The sequence below is a fragment of the Lepus europaeus genome, chromosome 4, assembly GCF_033115175.1.
Source record: "Lepus europaeus isolate LE1 chromosome 4, mLepTim1.pri, whole genome shotgun sequence".
In the NCBI taxonomy this organism is placed as follows: domain Eukaryota; kingdom Metazoa; phylum Chordata; class Mammalia; order Lagomorpha; family Leporidae; genus Lepus; species Lepus europaeus.
In genome coordinates this window covers 43729513-43750877 of record NC_084830.1, presented here as the reverse complement: position 1 = coordinate 43750877, position 21365 = coordinate 43729513, and the positions used below count along the sequence as shown (strand labels likewise).

The 21365-nt window shown below is 38.8% G+C and overlaps 1 protein-coding gene across 1 annotated transcript in view; it reads left to right on the top strand.

The window, feature by feature from the left end:
- VPS13B (vacuolar protein sorting 13 homolog B) overlaps nt 1-21365 on the top strand; it is a 785675-nt gene that overhangs the window by 136083 nt on the left and 628227 nt on the right. Inside the window, 1 exon segment of the mRNA XM_062188180.1 lies at nt 17094-17275. Within this exon segment, the coding sequence (XP_062044164.1) occupies nt 17094-17275 (182 nt within the window).

The window sequence follows — 21365 nt, the reverse complement described above, 5'->3', positions numbered from 1 at the left end:
ATGTTTTCTCTTGTAGTAGTTAATATATAGAATATAAAAATGTGTGGATGTTATATCATTTGGTATATAGTTATCAATAGTGCTTCACTCATAAAAAGAAAGACAAATATTTAATGTCAATCAAACATTTTTAGAAACTTTGTTTTAAATCTTTATCCAACAAATTGTTAAGGATTATATACTACTATAGTTTTAATGATCTTTTAAAATTTATATGAAAAAAATCACAGAAAAAGTGTATAGATAAGTGTAAGTTATTAAAAATGTTTTTTTTGGGCTGGCGCCGTGGCTTAACAGGCTAATCCTCTGCCTAGCGGCGCCGGCACACTGGGTTCTAGTCCTGGTTGGGGCTCCGGATTCTATCCCAGTTGCCCCTCTTCCAGGCCAGCTCTCTGCTATGGCCCGGGAAGGCCATGGAGGATGGTCCAAGTCCTTGGCCCTGCACCCGCATGGGAGACCAGGAGAGGCATCTGGCTCCTGGCTTCGGATCAGCGAGATGCGCCAGCCGCAGCGGCCATTGGAGGGTGAACCAACAGCAAAAAGGAAGACCTTTCTCTCTCTCTCTCTCTCTCTCTCACTCTCTCACTCTCTCACTATCCACTCTGCCTGTCAAAAAAAAAAAAAAATGGTTTTTTTGGCCAAGAACTTGAACAGAAATTCAAGAACATATCAGAGAGAGAAGAAGCTATTCCTTTTTTAATGCTTATAAAAGAAGGAAAATAAGGCAGAAATGAAAATGAGTTTTTTTTTTTTTTAAGATTTATTTATTAGAAAGGCAGAGTTAAAGAGAAACAGAGAGGGAGAGAGAGGGAGAGGGGGAGAGAGAGGTCTTTGATCTGCTGGTTCACTCCTCAAATGGCTGCAACGGATGAAGCTGGGCCAATAAGGAGCCAGGAGCTTCTTCTGGGTCTCCCACACAGGTGCAGGGCCCAAGGACTTGGGCCATCTTCTGTGCCTTCCCAGGCCATAGCAGAGAGCTGGATTGGAAGTGGAGTAGCCAGGGCTCAAACCGGCACCCATATGGGATGCTGGCACTGCAGGTGGTGGCTTAAGCCACCACGCCACAGCACAGGCCTGAAAATGATTTTTAAAAGGGTCCAAAAGTTGGAAAAGTGGAAGGAAGCATACTTTTGGAAAATCTGATATATACAAACTGGCTGCCTAAGGTAGAAATTGCTGTGATACCAAAGAAAAAAGGCAAATACATCTAGCATTATTCAGAGTGTGATTTATTAGGGACTTAAAGGCAGGAGAATTTAGGTAGTCATAAAACTTGAGGATCTAGAGGTAGAAGATATATGGACTAGGACAGTGTTTTGTGAATGAAGGTGGCCCATTGCTAACTGTAATTTTTTTTAAGATTTTTTTTATTTATTTGAAATGCAGAGTTACAGAAAGGGAGAGACAGAGAGTTTTTTTTTTTTTTTTTTTTTTTTTTTTTTTTTTTTTTTTTTTTTTTTATAGGCAGAGTTAAGAGACAGAGAGAGAGGTCTTCCTCTTCCATTGGTTCAACCCCCAAATGGCCACTATGGCTGGCACTGCGCCGATCCGAAGCCAGGAGCCAGGTGCTTCCTCCTAGTCTCCAATGCGGGTGCAGGGCCCAAGCACTTGGGCCATCTTCCACTGCCTTCCCGGGCCACAGCAGAGAGCTGGACTAGAAGAGGAACAACCGGGACAGAATCCGGCGTCCCAACCCGGACTAGAACCCGGGGTGCCGGCGCCGCAGGCGGAGGATTAGCCAATTGAGCCCCGGCACCAGCCTCTGTAATGTATTTTTAAAAGAAATACTGACAGGGGCTGGAGGTGTAGTTGGTTAAGTCACCCCATGTGACACCAGAATCCCATATCAGAGTCCTGGTTACTCCACTCCCTGTCAAACTTCCTGCTAAAGTGCCTGGGAAGGCAGCAGAAGATGGCTTAAATGCTTGAGTCCTTTCCACCCATGTGGGTGACCAGTATGGAGTTCCTGGCTTGGAGTTTTGGCCTGGCCACCCCTGGATGTTGGAGCCTTTTGGGGGAATAAGCCAGGGTGGGAGATTCTCTTGGTGCCTCTTTCAAATAAATAAATAAATCTTAAAAAAGAAACATTTCAGGTATTACTTCCTGGCAGGTAATGCTCTGCAGGTTAACTTAATTCCACCTTTCCTTTTCTGATAGCCTTTGTGATGACTGTCAGGGTCCTTCAAAGGGGAAAATGATGGCTAACAACTGAGATAGATAACAATGGGTAGTTAACAAAGATAAGAATCATGTGAAGTTTTATTCTTGCAGAACAATAATAATTATATTCAGATTTCTGAATTGCTTCAGATTTTTTTTTTTATCTTACTCCCAGTTTTGATCTTTACTATTGAAAATTTTATTTGAGAGGCAAAGAGACAGAGACATAGAGAACTCCTATCTGCTGGTCCACTCCTGAATGCCCACAAATGCTGATTGAACTGAAGCCAGGAGCTAGGGTCTTCATCTGAGTTCCCCATGTGAGTGGCAGAAATCCAGTTACTTTAGCTGTTACTGCTGCCTCCCAGGGTCTGCATAATCAGGAGCTGGAGCCAGTAGGTGAATCCAAGTACTCTGATGTGGGTTGTGGGCATCGTAACTGGAGTCTTTACCACTAAACCCAACACTCATCCTTTGTCTCAAGTATTTCAACTTTTTGCAAAAGATATTTTATGACTGCATATTTATTTTGTGGAAAAATATGCTCAAGATTGTGGTTTGAAGGATACATTTAGATAAGAGTCACATATTGGTGTTACGTACCAGAAAGTTGTATGAGCATTTAGGTGACATAACTGTATATTCTCATCATTTGACGTTAACAGTGATGGATGACACCAGGGTTTTGATGTTTTGTTGAATATTTTTGAGTGAGAGAAGGCAGTAGTGGTGCTTGGACCAGTGATCCTAAGAGTAAAGTTTTGAATACTTCTGGAACTTTTTTGTTTGGAGGTAAAATTCATGTAACATCAAAACACCATTTTAACCAGTTCCAAGTGTATAATTCATTGGTTTTTATTCACAGTAGGGTGCACTCAACACTACTATGTAATTCCATAACATTTCAACATTTCAAAAATGAAATCCTGTCCCTATGATTCTGTTCATTTCATATAAATAGAATCATGCAGTATGTGGTAATTTCTTTAAGTTAGCCTGGTGGTTTCAAGGTTCATCCATGTTGTAGCATGTGTGAGAATTTCATTCCTTTGGATGGGTGAATAATTTTCCTTTGATTCATTTGGATTGTTTCCACTTCTGGACTGTTGTGGATAATGCTGCTGTAACATTGATGTCTGGCTTACTTAACATGTACTCAGTTACTTACATGTTTTTGGTTCACTTGGGTATATAGATATTAAAATAATGGCCATTTGTGGGTCATTTGTGTTTTCCTTTTTGATGAACTGCCAAATTATATTTTGTATAGTTGCTACACCACTGTGTCTGATATTCCAATTTCTATCATCATGATACTTTGTTTTAGTCATTCTGGTGGAGATGCGTGGTATCTTATGGTTTTTGATTTTTACTTGGCAGTAACTAATTGTGTTGAGAGTCTTTTCATGTGCTTATTGGAGATTTCTATATCTTCTTTGGACAAATGTCTCTTCAAATCCCTTGTTAATTTCTAAAATTGTTCTGTGTATCTTTTTGTTAGTGAATTATTTTTATGTATTCTGAAAACTGGATGCTTATCAAATGTATGAATTTTATAAATGAGTATTTTCTCCCCTTTTGTATATTGCCTTTTCACTTTCTTGATGTTTTACCTTGATACACAAGAATTTAAATCTTGATGAAGTCCAATTTAAATATTTTTCCTTTTGCTGTTTTTGATGCCAGTTTTGGTGCCTGATCATGGAGATTTATATTTCCTTTTACTTTCAAGAACTTTACAGTCTTAACTCTGGTTTGTTTTGAGTTAATTTTGTATGTGGTTTGAAATATTAGTCCCAATTTATTATTTTTATTAGTTTCAATTCTTATTAACCTCAATTCTTATTAGCCCCAAGTCTTTTTACATTGCTTGACGCAAAGCCTTTTGTTGAAAAGATGATTCTTTTCCTTTGGATTAATCTTTTCACTGCTAAAAAAATCCGTTAACCATTGATACATGCCTTTATTCCTAGACTCTCAATTTTGATGCATTGGTCTGTATGTCTGTATTTATGGTGCTATTTTCATTATTGTTCCTTTGTAGCAAGTTTTGAAATTGGGAAGTTTGAGTATTGCATCTCTGTTCTTTTTGAAACATTGTTTTGGCCACTTGGGATGCTTTGCAATTTTGTATGAATATTAGCATTAGCTTATTTGTTTCTTCAAAATAGACACTTGCGATTTTGATAGGGATTGTGAAACTGAACCCCTATTCAAGCGTCCCTAAAAGCAAAGGCAAGAAATCACTGGCACACAGTCCCCTACTCTTAGCTCAAGATTTACCCTTTCCTTACAAAGGCTAAAGAAATTCACTGAATTGAGTGGTACAGCTGTCCCTACAAGATTCTAATCACCAGACTCAAGGAGTCATTTGATTCTCCAGTTGATAAAGCCCTGCTGGCCAGCATTGTCCCGAGAGGTCTGTTTTGGGGAATTTCAGATCCAGACAGTAATTCCTGGTCTGGGGCAGAATGTCACTACCACTTACATGTTACCCCTCAGACTTACTGGTGCCCAGTTGGCCACCTTAAAAATTGCCTAAAGAGCTTAGCATCACTAACCAGTCAAAGGAAGGTCACAAGCATCACTTACCAACCAAGAACTTGGACTAGAAATGGATGTGCACCTGTTAGCCCCAATTTCAGTGTGTGAGAACTTTCACCTGTGACTCATCGGGAAGCCCAGGAGTTAAGCAAAGCCTGCCTGGTTCCTTGCTCTGCTCTCCTACTTTCTTCCACCATCCTGATGTCGGTGGTTGGCTTTCTATGTGTTGAGAATGCAGAACCAGGTTTGAAGGTGTTAAAGTACCTCCAACTAGCTTGGGGGGCTGTTCTGACATAATTATGTTGAATCTGTTGATCAGTTCGGCGAGTATTGCCATTTCCATGGGATATCTTTTGTTTATTAAATTTTCTCATTTCTTTTTTTTTTTGTTGTTGTTAAGGGAAAGGGCTTATTGGAGAAAACCCAACAGACTGGAGGGAAGGGGTGAAGAAGGAGAAAGAGGGAAAAGGAGATCGTAAGAGAGAGAGAGACAGAGACAGAGAGCGACAGAGATCAGGAGAGAAAGAGCCATGTGTTCAGAAACAGGTTCTTTTAAAACTTTGCCAGGGGGCGGGCAGGGAAGTAGGAGCAGTGAATCCCATTAGCATGGGGGTGGAGCCCATGGTTGGGCCATGTGGCCACCTGGCTTCCAGCAATGGTGTGGGGGTTGGGGGTGGATAGAGCCTAGGATAGTATCAGGATATAGATTGTGCCATGAATAACTGCGTCATTTTCCTAACATTCCCCTCTTTTGTTTTTTATAAAGCAGTAGTTGTATGGGATTACATTAGTCCCAAAAATCCAGGAGGGGTAGAGTGATGATGATCTGTCTTTAGAGCTACTTCCTGCTGACATGGGGCGACGAGGTACTCTTCGTTGGCATGGGGCGATGTCTCAAGCCACTGTCTCCTGGGTGGGGAGCTGAGTATATCCCTGTAGCAGCAGCAGCATTTGGTTGACCGCCTGGTTGCTGAAAACGTTGGTTCCACTGTTAACTCCTGTAAACACTTAAGCAGACACAGTAGTATAAAAGACAAGGTGAGGCCAGCGCCGTGGCTCAACAGGCTAATCCTCTGCCTTGTAGTGCCGGCACACTGGGTTCTAGTCCTGGTCGGGGCACCGGATTCTGTCCCGGTTGCCCCTCTTCCAGGCCAGCTCTCTGCTATGGCCTGGGAGTGCAGTGGAGGATGGCCCAAGTCCTTGGGCCCTGCACCTCATGGGAGACCAGGAGAAACACCTGGCTCCTGGCTTCGGATCAGTGCGGTGCATTGGCTGCAGCGCGCTGGCCACGGCGGCCATTGGAGGGTGAACCAACGGCAAAGAAAGACCTTTCTTTCTGTCTGTCTCTCTCTCACTGTCCACTCTGCCTGTCAAAAAAAAAAAAAAAAAAAAAAAAAGACAAGGTGAGAATAGCAACCAATAATCCTAAGAGTGGCATTAACTAGGTAATGAGAGGATTTCATAGAGGAGAGGAAATGAGGGGGGTCTCTGGACCCTTGTGAAGACTGTTTGACGGACATGGTTTAAAGCTGAACCCAACCAAGACCGGGAGAAAAGCCACTCTTATTTATTTATTTTTAGATTTTTATTTATTTATTTGAGAGATAGAATTACAGACAGAGAGGGAGACACATAGAGAAAGGTCTTCCTTCGTTGGTTAACCCCCCCAAATGGCTGCAACGGACGGAGCTGCACCTATCTGAAGCGAGGAGCTGGGTGCTTCTTCTGGGTCTCCCATGCTGGTGCAGGGGCCCAAGCACCTGGGCCATCCTCCACTGCTTTCCCAGGTCACAGCAGAGAGCTGGACTGGAAGAGGAGCAACCAGGACAGGAACCAGCACCCATATGGGATGCTGGCGCCGCAGGTGGAGGATTAACCAAGTGTGCCACGGCGCCGGCCCTGCCACTCATCTTTTGCAGGTAGAGGGGTTTGTAGAAATTCTGAACAATCATACAACATTAAGTGAGGGAGAGGACCATCATCAATACACACAGGACAGGAGTAAATTTTCTCTTTTCTTTTAACAATATTTTATAGTTTTCATAATACAGATCTTATTTATTCCTAAGTATTTTATTATTTTTATTAATGCTAATGTAAATTATTTCAAAATTTTATTTTTGGATTGTTCTTTCCAAGTATATAGTTGTAAAACTGATTTTTGTATAATTACCTTGTATCCTGCAACTTTGGTGAATGTATGTATTAGCTCTTACAGTTTGTGTGTGTATGGGTATGTTTTCATTAGAGTTTTATATGTAATCTGTGTTTAGTGACAGTTTTACTTTTACCTTCATAGTCTGAATGCCTTTACTATATGGATGCCTACTTATTGTTTGGTATTTCTGTAATGTTGGATAGAACAGAAAGAGCAGACATCTAGTATTGTTCCTGATCTTGAGAGGAATATAAGTAAGGTGTGTTCATCATAAATGGCTTATATCATGTTGAGGTAGTTCCCTTCATAGTTAGTGGAATGTTTATTTTGTTTTTTTGCAAGTGTTTGGAAAGGATTGTATTTATTGTTTAAATGCTTATTGGAACTCATCTTTGAAGCCTTCTGTTCTTGGGCTTTCCTTTGTTGAGAGATTTGTTTTATTTTTTGAAATCTAGTTTTCCAGAATTATAATTCTTGGTTGACAGTTTTTTTTTTTTTTCTTTCGCACTTTGAATTTTTCATCTCACTGCCTTGTGGCCTTTGTGGTTTCTAATGGAGAACACCTTCAAAATTCAATGAGGTGATTTAGAACTGTTTTTTGTCCAGACTCTGAAAGTCAACCCAAAGTGAGAATTTACAGCTTTTCTGTTTCCTCTTCATGCACATAGGCCTGGACATGCATGTGACCTTTTATATCCTCAGAAAATTTCAGAGGTTTTAGAAGTTTCTGCCACAGGTTTTGGATATTCTGTTGTTTGCCCCATCTCTTATTCATTGTCCCACAGTGTGTACTGATATATTTTCCTGTACGCTTTATCTACAAATGTTCCCTAATAATGAATTCTTTTAACGTGAGAGTTCTGAATTAAGAGAGACAAGCAAACCCTTTGAATTGGTCTTCTAGGTAGCGACTAGACAGGTCAAAACAACTACAATTTTTTTGTGAATCAGAACTATTTTGCTTCTGCTGTTAGTGTTAGTTGCACTGGGAATGCAGGCTGTGTTCTACCATCTTTGCTGAGATGGGGAGCAGAGGACCCAGTGAGGGTAAAATACCACAATGCTAAGTATTCCTACTGGAAGTGTTTCTTCATTAAGTGTTCTGTTTGCTACAGGCTTTGGATTGATTTCCAGAGTTTTGAAAGTGTTAAATCCTGACAATTTTTGCCAGTTTTGTCTTTTTTACTGGGGGACAGATTTTTGGTATTCCTTGCTCTGTCATTTTTGTTGATGTCTCTTCTCTTTAGGAAGATTTTAAGTCAAATTTGTTTGAAAGAGGAGGTAAGAAATTGATAATCCAAAATTGGAGTGGGGGATAGTTGGGTACATTCCTAATGCTGATTGTTGAGGTTGCCTGAACTCCTGGCAATAAAGAGCCCTGATAAAAATACCCAGCAATAAGGAAATGACTAGTAATGGAAGAGCTCCGAGCAAGTGGAAATGTGCCTCAGATTTATTTCTCCCAGACTGTAGTCCATTGTTGCAGCATTTGTCAGCATGGCTTCTGGCCTTGTTAGCCCACTGCTCCCTTGCAGTGTTCGGCAACAGTATCGCCCTCAACCTGACCTGCCTGCCCACTGCTTCCTCTGTTTACTCCTTTTTGTGCTCTGGTCTGATGATTTCTTCTCACTGGCCTCAGCTGGTTGCTTTCTGTTACATTGATAATCCTAGCTTTCCTTTTTTTTTTTTTTTAAATGTGTGTATGAAATCAATTTGTTTTGATATAATTTATAATTTTATTAATTCATTCCTGAAATATCTCAGTGTCCTAATTTTTTTGAAAGGTAAATCCAAATAAGTCATACAGATTTCTTAAAGGACAAAATAAAATAATACAGACATTGAAATTGAAGGACAAAAGAACCGACCAGTTGAAAGTAATCAACTTTTCTTCTAGGAATAGTTCCTATTAATAGTTACATTGAGAAGTTTTAATCTCAGCATAAAAATCTACGCTGACATTGTTTTATCTCTGTGTAACTCACTACTTCCTGCTGTTACATGGGACCATGTGATTCTGTAACTGTGTATTTTTTTTTACTCAACTATGTTTCACAGTATCCTGTTACCCCAGTAGATTTACCTACTTTTTTTTTTTGACAGGCAGAGTGGATAGAGAGAGAGACAGAGAGAAAGGTCTTCCTTTTTGCCGCTGGTTCACCCTCCAATGGCCGCTGCGGCCGGCGCATCTCGCCAGTCCAAAGCCAGGAGCCAGGTGCTTCTCCTGGTCTCCCATGCGGGTGCAGGGCCCAAGGACTTGGGCCATCCTCCACTGCCTTCCCGGGCCATAGCAGAGAGCTGGCCTGGAAGAGGGGCCACCGGGATAGAATCCAGCGCCCCAACCGGGATTAGAACCCGGTGTGCAGGCACCGCAAGGCGGAGGATTAGCCTGTTAAGCCATGGCGCCAGCCCAGATTTACCTACTTTCTAATATTTAAGTATTCTTACATAAAGTCAGTGTACCATAATTTATTCAACAATGAAATGGTTTCAGCTGTTTTACATAACACTACAGAAAAATCACTGTGTACATTTTCCTGTGGACTCATGAGGATTTTTGTGTAATAGATTTCTAGAAAGTGGATTAAAGACTGACAGGCTTTACTAATCTGAGACATTAAAATAATCTTAATTGTTTTAATTGCATTTCTCTGTTTATTTGGGAGATTTGGAAGTTTTTCACATAAATTGGTCATTTCTTTTTTCATCTTCAGTGAGGTCCATATTTAAAATATTTGACCATTTTGTTCCCTATTTGAATTTTTTCTTTATAAAGTTAACAAAGTGATTTTTTTTGCTGAAGTCATCATATTCTCAAATATAACATCTACAGTTTACTCCTCAGTCTATTTCACAGGAATCTCTTTATAACTTTGGTCTAGCCCTAGTTATGCTGAATTGTAATTATTAATTTACTTATTTTTCTCACTACTAGACTCAATTATTTGAGTGAAAACATTGTGCCCATCTCCTGAAATTGTAGTAAAGAATGTTGTATGTGTTAAGATTTAAATATTAAATACAGTGTTTTCTCACTATAGTCATTTGTGCGATACATTGGGCAGGGGTTACTATATCTGTTTTTTACTTTTAAAAAATTTGAGAGGTAGAGAGAATACTTTTTTTTTTTTTCTGATTTACTCCCCAAATGCCTGCAGTGTCCAGGGCTGAATTAGGCCAAAGGTGGGAGCTATGAATGCATTCCATGTTTCCCATTTAGATATCAGAAACCCAGTTACTTGAGCCAACACTGCTGCCTTCCAGGATCTGCATTTGCAGAAATGGGAGCTAGAGTTAGTTACGAAACCCAGGTACTCTGATACAAGATGCATTACCTCAGATGGCATGTTAACTTTTTAGGTTCAATGCCTACCCCAGTATACTTGTTTTTTGAATAGGGAATGAAGCTTAGAAAAGTTGTGTGACTTTCCCCTAAAAACATGAAACAAGGGTTTCAGCTAGAATTATATTTTTATCCTACGTATATTATCTTAAATGTAAAGGTTTGAAATTAGGGTGTATTAGTCTGATTTGTGTTGCTGTTACAAAATATTTGACATTATAGAGGGTATAAAGAAAAGTGGTTTAGCTAGCTTATGGTATTGTGTGCTGGAAGTTCACAATCAGGCTCATGGCTTCAGCCTACTGACTACATCAAAACACAAATGGCATTTTGGTGGGAGCATGAGGGGAAGGTCATATGGTGAGACAGGAAAGAAGAGACTGGTGAAGGATCAGGCCCACTGGTTTCTTAGCAGCCTGATTTCTGGGAAACTATAACCACTCTACCAGATCTGATCGCTAATACTTTAATTCCTTCCATGAGCATTGGCCCCCAAGACTCAATTTTTTGAAAGTTCTACCACCTCAGCACTGCTGCACTTGAGATTAAGCCTCTTACACAGAAATCTTTGCAGGATAAATCATGCGATGAAGTTAAGAGATGGTATTTAAAAATACAAAAAAACCCTGGAAATCAATCCCTATCAAGTCAGATTTAGATGGAATCTTAATTGAATAGCCACATAAATTCTTCTTCTTCTTCTTTTTTTTTTTTTTTTTTTTCAGGTAGAGTGAACAGTGAGAGAGAGAGAGACACAGAGAGAAAGGTCTTCCTTTGCCGTTGGTTCACCCTCCAATGGCCACCGTGGCCAGCCCGCTGCAGCCGGTGCACCACGCTGATCTGAAGGCAGGAGCCAGGTGCTTCTCCTGGTCTCCCATGGGGTGCAGTGCCCAAGCACTTGGGCCATCCTCCACTGCACTCCTGGGCCACAGCAGAGAGCTGGCCTGGAAGAGGGGCAACTGGGACAGAATCCGGCACCCCAACCGGGATTAGAACCCGGTGTGCCAGCGCCACTAGGTGGAGGATTAGCCTGTTGAGCCACGGCGCCGGCCCACATAAATTCTATCAAAATATTTCTTATACATAGCAGTCATAGAACACCAACTGAATGAGCAAATTAGGTTATCAAATGGTGACAGGGTTCTTTGTTTTTTGTTCTACCTGAAGGCATTTCCACAAATTCTTCTGCGGGAAACACTTTACAGAGATAACACACTTTAGGAGGGCTCAGGTTTCAGTGTAGTAAGATCTGTTTTTATAATAGGGAGTACTGACCATATATGAAATTGCTCACTCTGTAGCAATCTCATTTCAGCTACCATGTTCTGTTTTTCTGTATTTTCAATGCTGTTTGTTATAATGTACTTATATAATTTGATTATTATGTTTATTGATTTTTGTCTTCCCTCCCCATTGGAATATAAGCTCCCTAAGGATAGGGGTTTTAATTTTTTTTTTGTTTTGCCCATTGACAATTTAAAATTACTAAAATAGGGCCGACGCCCTGGCTCACTTGGCTAATCCTCTGCCTGTGGCATCAGCATCCCATATGGGCACCAGATTCTGTCCAGTTGCCCCTCTTCCAGGCCAGCTCTCTGCTGTGGCCCTGGAGGGCAGTGGAGGATGGCCCAAGTGCTTGGGCCCTGCACCCGCGTGAGAGACCAGGAGAAGCACCTGGCTCCTGGCTTCAGATAGGCGCAGTGCCGGCCGTGGTGGCCATTTGTGGGGTGAACCAACAGAAGGAAGACTTTTCTCTCTGTCTCTCTCTCTCTCTTTTTTTTTTTTTTTTTTTTTTGACAAGCAGAGTTAGACAGTGAGAGAGGCAGAGAGAAAGGTCTTCCTTCCATTGGTTCACTCCCCTAATGGCTGCCACGGCCGGCACTGCACTGATCTGAAGCCAGGAGCCAGGTGCTTCCTCCTGGTCTCCCATGCGGGTGCAGGGCCCAAGCACTTGGGCCATCCTCCACTGCCCTCCGGGGCCACAGCAGAGAGCTGGCCTGGAAGAGGGGCAACCGGGACAGAATCCGGTGCCCGGACTGGAACTAGAACACGGGGTGCCGGCACTGCAGGCAGAGAATTAGCCAAGTGAGCTGTGGCGCCAGCCTAGGAAGACCTTTTTCTATGTTTCTCTCTCACTGTCTATAACTCTAAAAAATTTTTTTAAAAATAAAATAAATTTCCAAAATATTTTATATTTTTTTAAAAGGAATACTACAGAATAAGTAATTAATATTTTCTGTTTTTTTTTTTTTTAAGAGAATAGCTCCATTATGAAGCTTGAAGTCAGCTAGGTTTAATCTGAGACTTAAATAGTTAGAATAGCAGCAAAACATCATAGTTTTTGTATTTATGGGCCTATAAACTACAAAGTGAAAATTCAATCTTGATGAAAGGAAATTAGGTTTATTAACAATATGAACCCTGGCTACCATAGCAGTGACTAGGTAAGGAGCTCATTGACTTGAAAGGTGATTGAAATTCAAGCATTACTGAGTTATAGAAATAATAATTGAGCTGATAATATGAGTGTCTCAACTATGTTGAGTGGTAGTTTTCAATCCTTTTATATTCTTTTTAAAATTAATTAATTGAAATGGAGCGAGACAGCATGTGTGTGCATATGTGTGTATTCCCATCTGCTGGTTCACTCCTCAGATGCCTCTAAGGAGTGGGGCTAAGCCAGGCTTTAGCCAGGAGCACAGTCCAGCTCTCCTACATGGTTGGCAGGGACCCAGCTATCTAAGCCACTGCCTGCTGCCTTTCACGGTCTGCACTGGTAGGAAGCTAGAGCATGGAACCAAGCCCAGATAATCTGCTGTGGGACGTAGACATCTTAACTGGCCTCTTACCTGTTAGGCTAAATACTCCGTTTTCTTTATATCTTTTAAAGTTGAGTCGTATACCTAAATTGACTGTGTATACTAGACTAGGTTAGGGAGAATTATATGAATAATATAAAATAGGGAAATTAGGGAGAAATTGTGGTGCCTCCATGTTTATATGAACGCCCGTGGATTTCTTTCTCTTTATCTTTCTTGGAGTTTAAACTTTTGTAGGATAATAATCAGTCAGTATTTTCTGTGATACACTGTGCTTTGTAGATATAATCAGGTTTTTAGGCATAATTACTAGTTTTTTTGTTCTTTTTCTACAGGAACACTGATTATGTTATTTTGGATTGCCCTTTATATCAAATTCCTTTTCTAAAATTATTTCAAAAATTTAATTTTGTGTGAATTTCTGAATTTTATCTACTGTGCTCCTGACTGTATTTCTAATTAGATTTTCTTTATTTAAGTTCCAGTATTAGGGGGCTCTCTAGATATCTTTAAATTACTAGACTGTAGATTAAATACATTGTTATTAGCATATGCTCTCTGTGTGACTTTAGTCTTTTCATTGTTATTGATAGTTGTTTTGTGGCCCAGAATATAGTGTCTTGATTAATGTTTATTCTGCGGTTGTTTCGAGGAGTGTTCTAGAAGTGTCAGGCCAGCTTGACTGGCAGTGTCGAAATTTTTAATATTTATTGAGTGTCAACTGTTTTTGTCCATCAGTCACTGAGAGAGGATTGTTTAAATTGCTAGTTTGGGGATTTATCAGTTACTATTTTTATATATTTTGAAATTATGTATTCAATGCAAACCTAATTCTTTAATCACTATGAAAAAATCCCTCTATAATTGAAAATATTCTTTGTTCTTTCATCTGCTGTGCCTGAATTTTATATGTGACTCTTTTTTTATAAGATTTTTTTTACCCCCATCCATTTCCTTTTCCAGTCTCTTTCCTTTTGACCTGTTTTCTTTGTATTTAATGTGGTATTTTTATGAATAGAATTTGGTCTTGGATTTAATTTTTTTATTAATACAGTATGATAATCTCTGCCATTAATTGGTATGCTTAGACAGTTAACATTTAATATAGTTATTTATGTTTTAGAGTTTAAGCCTGTCATGTTGTTGTTTGTTTTCTTATTGTCCCATCTTGTTGTTTGTTTTTCTTTTCCTAACTATATTTAGGTTGATTCCAATTCCATCTACCCCATTCCATTCTTAGGATTCTATACTGTCTCCTGAATTTACTAGCCCACTTTTTTTGTTTTTGTGGCTTTAATTGTTGTAGATGTTAGCACTGGTTTTCAGCAATTTGAATACAGAATATCCTGTTGTGTTTTAAAGTCTGTTCTGTCTGGAGTGTGTTGAACTTATTAGACTGTTGGGTTTATAGTTTTCTTCAAACTTAGAAAAATTTGGACTTTATTTCCTTGAATGTTTTTTCTACTTGTCTTCCCTCACTTGTCTATATGCTTTTGGGACTGCAGTAACCTCTATTTGTGATATTGATCTAAAACTCACTGAGGCTTTGTCCAACTGTTTAGTCTTTCTTCTTCCCAGGTCCTGTATTTCTTGAATCAGAGATTTGTGAAATGCAACTTAAAATTGTCAGCTCGATGATGAAAAGGGGGAAACAATTATCTGTGCCTCCAGGGTCTGCATACATGAATGCAAAGATTCTTCCACCATGCTCACACTGCACTGTGGCCTTGGGCAGTGCCAAACAGTGTTTGCTGTGAATTCATGTCCAGAGCAGTGGCTAGAATAAGTGGAATTGAGAGGCTTTTGAGGTGATAGACAAGAGATTTCCAGTATTCTCTGTGTGGATGTGGTTGGGAAAATGACAAATAGTGGAGATTTGTGGGGTTGATGAAACAGGAGTGACTAAACCTCAGTAGCATCCTAATATGTTCTTTTATGTATTTCTGTCATTTCTTTCTTCTACTTTACTTCATATGTTTATTAACATTCAATATCAGCTTGTTGCTCACAGACATATTTAACTGTATCCTTACTTTAAGGTTTTCTTACTTGGAAAATTTATTAAATTGATTTTTGTATGTAGTGAGAGGGAACTCATTTCATTCTTTGATGTTGTATATCCAGTTTTGCCAACACACTTTATTGAAGAGATTATCTTTTCTTTAGTGTGTGTTCTGGGAACTCTGCAGTACAGAAATTTTAAAAATCATTTTTTATGTTATTATCAAGGAGGGGTGTGGATATATTGTGAATACTTCATAAATCCTTGTGAGATAATGTATGGGATAGAGGACTCTCCATCCAGATCACTGAATTTAAATTCTTACTTTTCTACTTAGTAAAATGATATTTAATTCCTGGATTTATCTGTGTGTGTCTTGGTTTGCCCATCCGAAAAATGAATATAATAATAGTTACTGCCTCACAGAGTTATTCTGAGAGAATTCAGTGAATTAATATGTACAAGACATTTGAACAATGCATAGCTGCAAGTAAAATCTCTGTAAGTGTTGAATGTGTTATTTTTTTTTTTCTTTAACTAAAATATCTGAGAAAAACTTCTTAAGAACAGAGAATAATTTGGCTCATATTTTTGGAGTTTCAAAGACCAAGATTAGGGAGCTCCATTGGTTCAGGCAACGGGTGGAAGTACAGTACAGTGACACATTGGGTATGGAGGAACAATTACTTGCTGAGTTGTGAAACAGAGAGAGCAGCTAAAGCTGAACACAGTCTTTATAACTCATCTTTCTAAGAGAACCACCTACTGAGAGCTTGCTTCTAAGGACCTGGGCACACCTCCTAGACACCATATTGGATCAAGTCTCCACCCTTATTCCTTTTTTTTTTTTTATTTTTTTTATAACTTTTATTTAATGAATATAAATTTCCAGTGTACAGCTTATGGATTACAATGGCTTCCCCCTCCCATAACTTCCCTCCCACCCACAACCCTCCCCTCTCCCGCTCCCTCTCCCCTTCCATTTGCATCAAGATTCATTTTCAATTCTCTTTATATACAGAAGATCAATTTAGTATAAAGATTTCAACAGTCTGCACCCACATAGAAACACAAAGTGAAACATACTGTTTGAGTACTAGTTATAGCATTAAATCAAAATGTACAGCACATTAAGGACAGAGATCCCACATGAGGAGCAAGTGCACAGTGACTCCTGTTGTTGACCCAACAAATTGACACTCTAGTTTATGGCACCAGTAACCATCCTAGGCTGTCATCATGAGTTGCCAAGGCTATGGAAGCCTTCCAAGTTTGCCGACTCTGATCATATTTATACAAGGTCATAAAAGACAGAGTGAGGATAGTAACCAATGATCCCAAGAGTGGCATTTACCAGGTTTGAACAATTATACAGCATTAAGTGGGGAAGAGGACCATCAGTACACACAGGTTGGGAGTAGAGCCATTGGTGGTAGAGTAGAGGTTATGATTACAAAGGAATGAGGCCCAAGTACGCTAGACAGGGCCTAGAACAAAGGACAGAGTCATTATTAGAGGAGCTAAGAAAGGTGCTGTCTAAGCTACAAGTAATTTTTCTGATTGAGAGGCAAATAGAACCTGATAGAAGGGGCTTGATAATAATCTGGTGGGCTTTAGGCCTTGTAAGTTAAGAGGCCCAGGCCTATCTATCTCTTCACTTCACCCTTATTCCTTTAACCATTAACATTGATCCCATTATTCATTAATGTAATACTATGAGGATAAAGCCTTCAGTACATGGGTCTTTGGGGAACAACTGACTGTTCCTCAACCATGGGAATAATAGCTACTATTATTTTAGATAATTGACTTGATTGAAAAATTATAATTGCTTGAGCAGAATATACATGTGTATGAACCTTATTCTGGCTTGTATTTTTGTATATCATTATTCTCATATGAATTTCTAAAATAATGAAACTTACCATTAGCACAAGTGATATCTAATTGGTATAATTTCCTCTTAACATCATAGCAAACTCTTACTTCCCTTACATTCTAATTCATTTATTAAGGTGTTGTTTAAAAATCCTTTTTACTGTCTTGTTATTGTGTTTGCTTATGCAGGTCTAAAAGATCTCAGATTGCTATAACTGAAGGTATATTTGAACTTCCGAATCTTACAATTCAAGCTACAAGAGCACAGACACTTCTGCTGCAAGCAATCTATCAAAGTTGGTCTCATATTGGAAATGTCAGCTGTTCAGCAGTGAATGAAGCTTTGATGAATGAAGTCTTCCAAAGTATAGGTAAGAGCATAATCTTCTTGTCAAATATATGGAAATTTTGTATTAGAAATGACTAATACTTTATCATTCATATCCATATGTGTAACATGCTCAAGTTAAATTATAATATATTTCTTTGAAATTAGACATTTATAGCTTATGTCTAAAATCCTGGTTATGAATTAATACATTCAATTTTGCTGAATGACATCAGTTTCTGGTTACATTTTTTAATTGCATAAAATTATTTTTCCATTAACTGCTAATATAATTTACTGTTTCCCCTGATATGTATGACTTTTGAGGGAATCAATATGTATATTTGAAATGATATCCAAATGAAATATAAGTGAAATTTGTTTGGTTATGCTGGTAAAGTGAAAGACTTGGTAAGCACATTTTCCTTTATTGTGGAAAACATTAATCTTATACCTTATATATTCATTACACCTTATATGAGTTAATTCACTATTAAAAGTTATATTTTCTGTGTTGATGTCAGTTTGTCCATCAAATGGCATTTAAACAAAAAGCTTATAGACTTAACTTTTGTATAGATCTGTTCAAAATCATCGTGTTAGTTTTGTCAGCTATTCAGTTTTTAAAGAATGTATTTTAAGTAAACCACACTTAATAACATTAGTTTTTGTTATTCCATGAATTTATTAAAATAATTTTTCTTTTTCCTAATTGATGCTCTTATCTTTTAATTTAAGATCTATAATGGGGAATTACTATAAATTATAAAAGAATTCATTGTAATTATATTCCTCTCATTTGATCTAGCCAGTGAGTAACATACAATGCTACAGCTGTTTGATTGCCAGGCTTAAGGATTCCATAATGAATGGTGATAAGACATCTATTGCCTTAACCCAGTGGTGCTTTACTTGGGGTTTATGAAAGAGGAGGTCTCTGAATCTCCTGATGCTAATTTATTGCATGTTTATATCTTTATGTTTTCATTTTGAATTGATATTCATGTTAAATGTATGATGTTCCTCTTTTGACTCACTTTTTTTTCTCATGTTAATGTAGTTATGACTGGCTTTCTTTTGGTTGGTATTTGTACTTTCTCTTCTAGTCTTTTACTTATAGCCTGTCTCTTGTTATAGATTGTTTGTCTTAGAAATAGCATATAATTGGATATACAGGTGGAGTTACAGACAGAAGCTCCTGCATCCATTAGTTTGCTACCCAAATGCTCATAATCGCCTGGTTTGCAGCTGGGCCACATTGAAGCAGGGAGCTTGGAATTCTATCTGAATCTCTTACTTGGGTGGCAGGGATGTAACCACTTGAGCAATCACTACTGTATCCCTCTATGTGCAACAGGAAGAAGCTAGAATCAGCAGCAGAGCCAGGATTCAAGCATAGACACTATGACACAGGATGTGGACATTCTAATTGGTGGCTATTACTAAATGAGTTTTACAATATATCTTCTTAAAAAAGATTTATTTATTTATTTGAAAGGCAGAGGTGGAGAGAGGGAGGGAGGGAGGAAAGGAGGGAAGGAGAGAGAGATATCTGCCATCACCTGGTTTACTCCCCAAATTGCTCCAACAGCTGTCGCTGGTCTGATTCAAAGCAGGAGCCAGGAGCTTCTTTCAGGCCTCCCAAGTGGGTACAGGGGCCCAAGTACTTGGGACATCTTCTGACGCTTTTCCAGGCACTTTAACAGGGAATGAGATTGGAAGTGGAGCAGCTGGGACTTGAACTGGCGTTGCAGGTGTCAGCCTTATCCACTAAGCCAAAGCATAGGCCCAATAATCTATCTTTTAACTTGTGAATCCAATAAATTTATTCAGTGCAATTGTCTTTTAAAATAAATTTTTGTTGACCCTTATTTAAGAAAGAGAAGAAGACAGTTAATCAGAGTTCTCATCCATTGGCTCACACCCAAAATTCCTGTAACTGCCAGAGCTGAGCCAAGTTGAAGCTGGGAGCAAGACTTCAGTTTGTCTTTCCACTGTGGTTAGTAGAGACCCCAAGTACTTGAGCCATCACACCTGCTGCTTCCCAGTGTGTGCATCAGCAGGAAGCTAGGATTGAGATGGGACCTGTGACTCAAACCCAGTTACTTTGAAAGTGAATTCAGGCATCCCAAGTGGCAGTTTTACTGCTGGGCCAAAGGACAATTGCTGTAATAGTTTGTTTACTTTATAATGTTAACTTTCTTATTTCCTTTTGCATTTTTTTTTCCCTATGATACTTGAAACAATTGCTATTCTTCTCAATTTTCCTCTTTCTACTTGTTTGGCATTTATATATTCTTATTGAATTATTAACAATAAAATAGATGGTACATTTTAAAACAGTTTGATATTTCTTCAAAAAGTTAAAGGTTGAGTTATATGACACAGAAAAATTTTTCTTAAATGTATATATTAGTTTCTCCTTACTGTAACTGAATATCTAAAACATGGCTACTCAACAACATAATTAGATCAGCTCTTCACCCTGCAGTACCATTAACTTTACAATTTGGGAATTAACTGTTGCCATGCATTAACTTGTATTCAAACTGTTGTACTATATACCCAATTAAAAGTCTGTATCCAAAAAATCTTTAACATTATTGTTAATAGCATTATATATTTAGAATATCCACAATTGGGAATAATAAAGTGTCCGCCAACTTGTCAGTAAACAAAATGTGAAATACCTATACAGTGGAATATTCAGATATTAAAGTGAACAAAGTAACTGATACATGCTACAACATGGATGACCATGAAAAAAATCATGCTTGGTAGGAAAAGCTAGGAATAAAAAAATCACAAAATCTGATTCCATTTACATGAAATGCTTTGACTAGACAAACTCATACTAACAGGTAGTAGATATATGGTTTTTAGGGGTGGGGAAAGGTGGAATCAGTTATAAGCGAATGCTTTTGAGTTTCTTTTTGTTTATTAAGAAGTAAAAATTTAATTTGAACAAAAAGCATAATTTTAGAAAATTATTAAATGAAATCTATCTGCATACATATGTGGCTATGTATTTTAAGTTTTTCAGAAATCTTGAAAATATTTTTTAAAAGATCTTACGAATTCACCAGTATATTGGTCAATAAGTATTTTTAAATTCACATAATTTTCACTGTTTGTAGTATACATTTCTTTTTTTTTTTTTTTTTTTTGTTTGTTTGTTTTTGACAGGCAGAGTCAACAGTGAGAGAGACAGAGAGAAAGGTCTTCTTTTTTGCCATTGGTTCACCCTCCAATGGCCGGCGTGGCCGGCGCTCTGCGGCCGGCGCACCGCGCTGATCCGATGGCAGGAGCCAGGTGCTTCTCCTGGTCTCCCATGGGGTGCAGGGCCCAAGGACTTGGGCCATCCTCCACTGCACTCCCTGGCCACAGCAGAGAGCTGGCCTGGAAGAGGAGCAACCGGGACAGGATCCGGTGCCCCGACCGGGACTACAACCCGGTGTGCCGGCGCCGCAAGGCGGAGGATTAGCCTAGTGAGCCACGGCGCCGGCCTTGTAGTATACATTTCAAGCTCAGTAAGGTTTGGAAAACTATGTTTAGAAGCACTGTATACATGAAAAATTTTAATAAGTCTGTTTAAGTTGTCTGTTGCTGTGTGTGAGATTACTACACACTAAGAAGCTTAAAACATACATTTAAATATTTTATTATTTTAAATTGAGAAGTCATAATTGCATATGCATGTGGGATTCATGGTAATATTTTTAATTAAAAAATTTTTAAACTATTTGACAGGCAAGGAGATGGCTAGAGAAGGATAAGAGAGTTTCCATCTGTTGGTATATTCTCCAAATGCCTACAATGGCCAGGGGAGCTGAAATTGGGAGCCTGGATCTCAGTCTAGGTCTCCCATGTGAGTGTCAGGAACTCAGTTACTTGAGCTATCATTGGTTCTTCGCAAGGTCTGCCTTAGGAGTCAAGAGCCTTAGATGACTATCAAACCCAGGTCCTCCAGTATGGGATGCAAGCATCCTAACCACTAGGCTAAATGTTCACCCTTCATTTTTTGATTTCCCTTTTAGTTTATTAAAAAATGAACAGATTTGTTATTCAAGAAAATGGTTCCTAATTTCTACATTTTTCTGTATTTTCCCAGATTTCTCCTCTTATTTAATTCT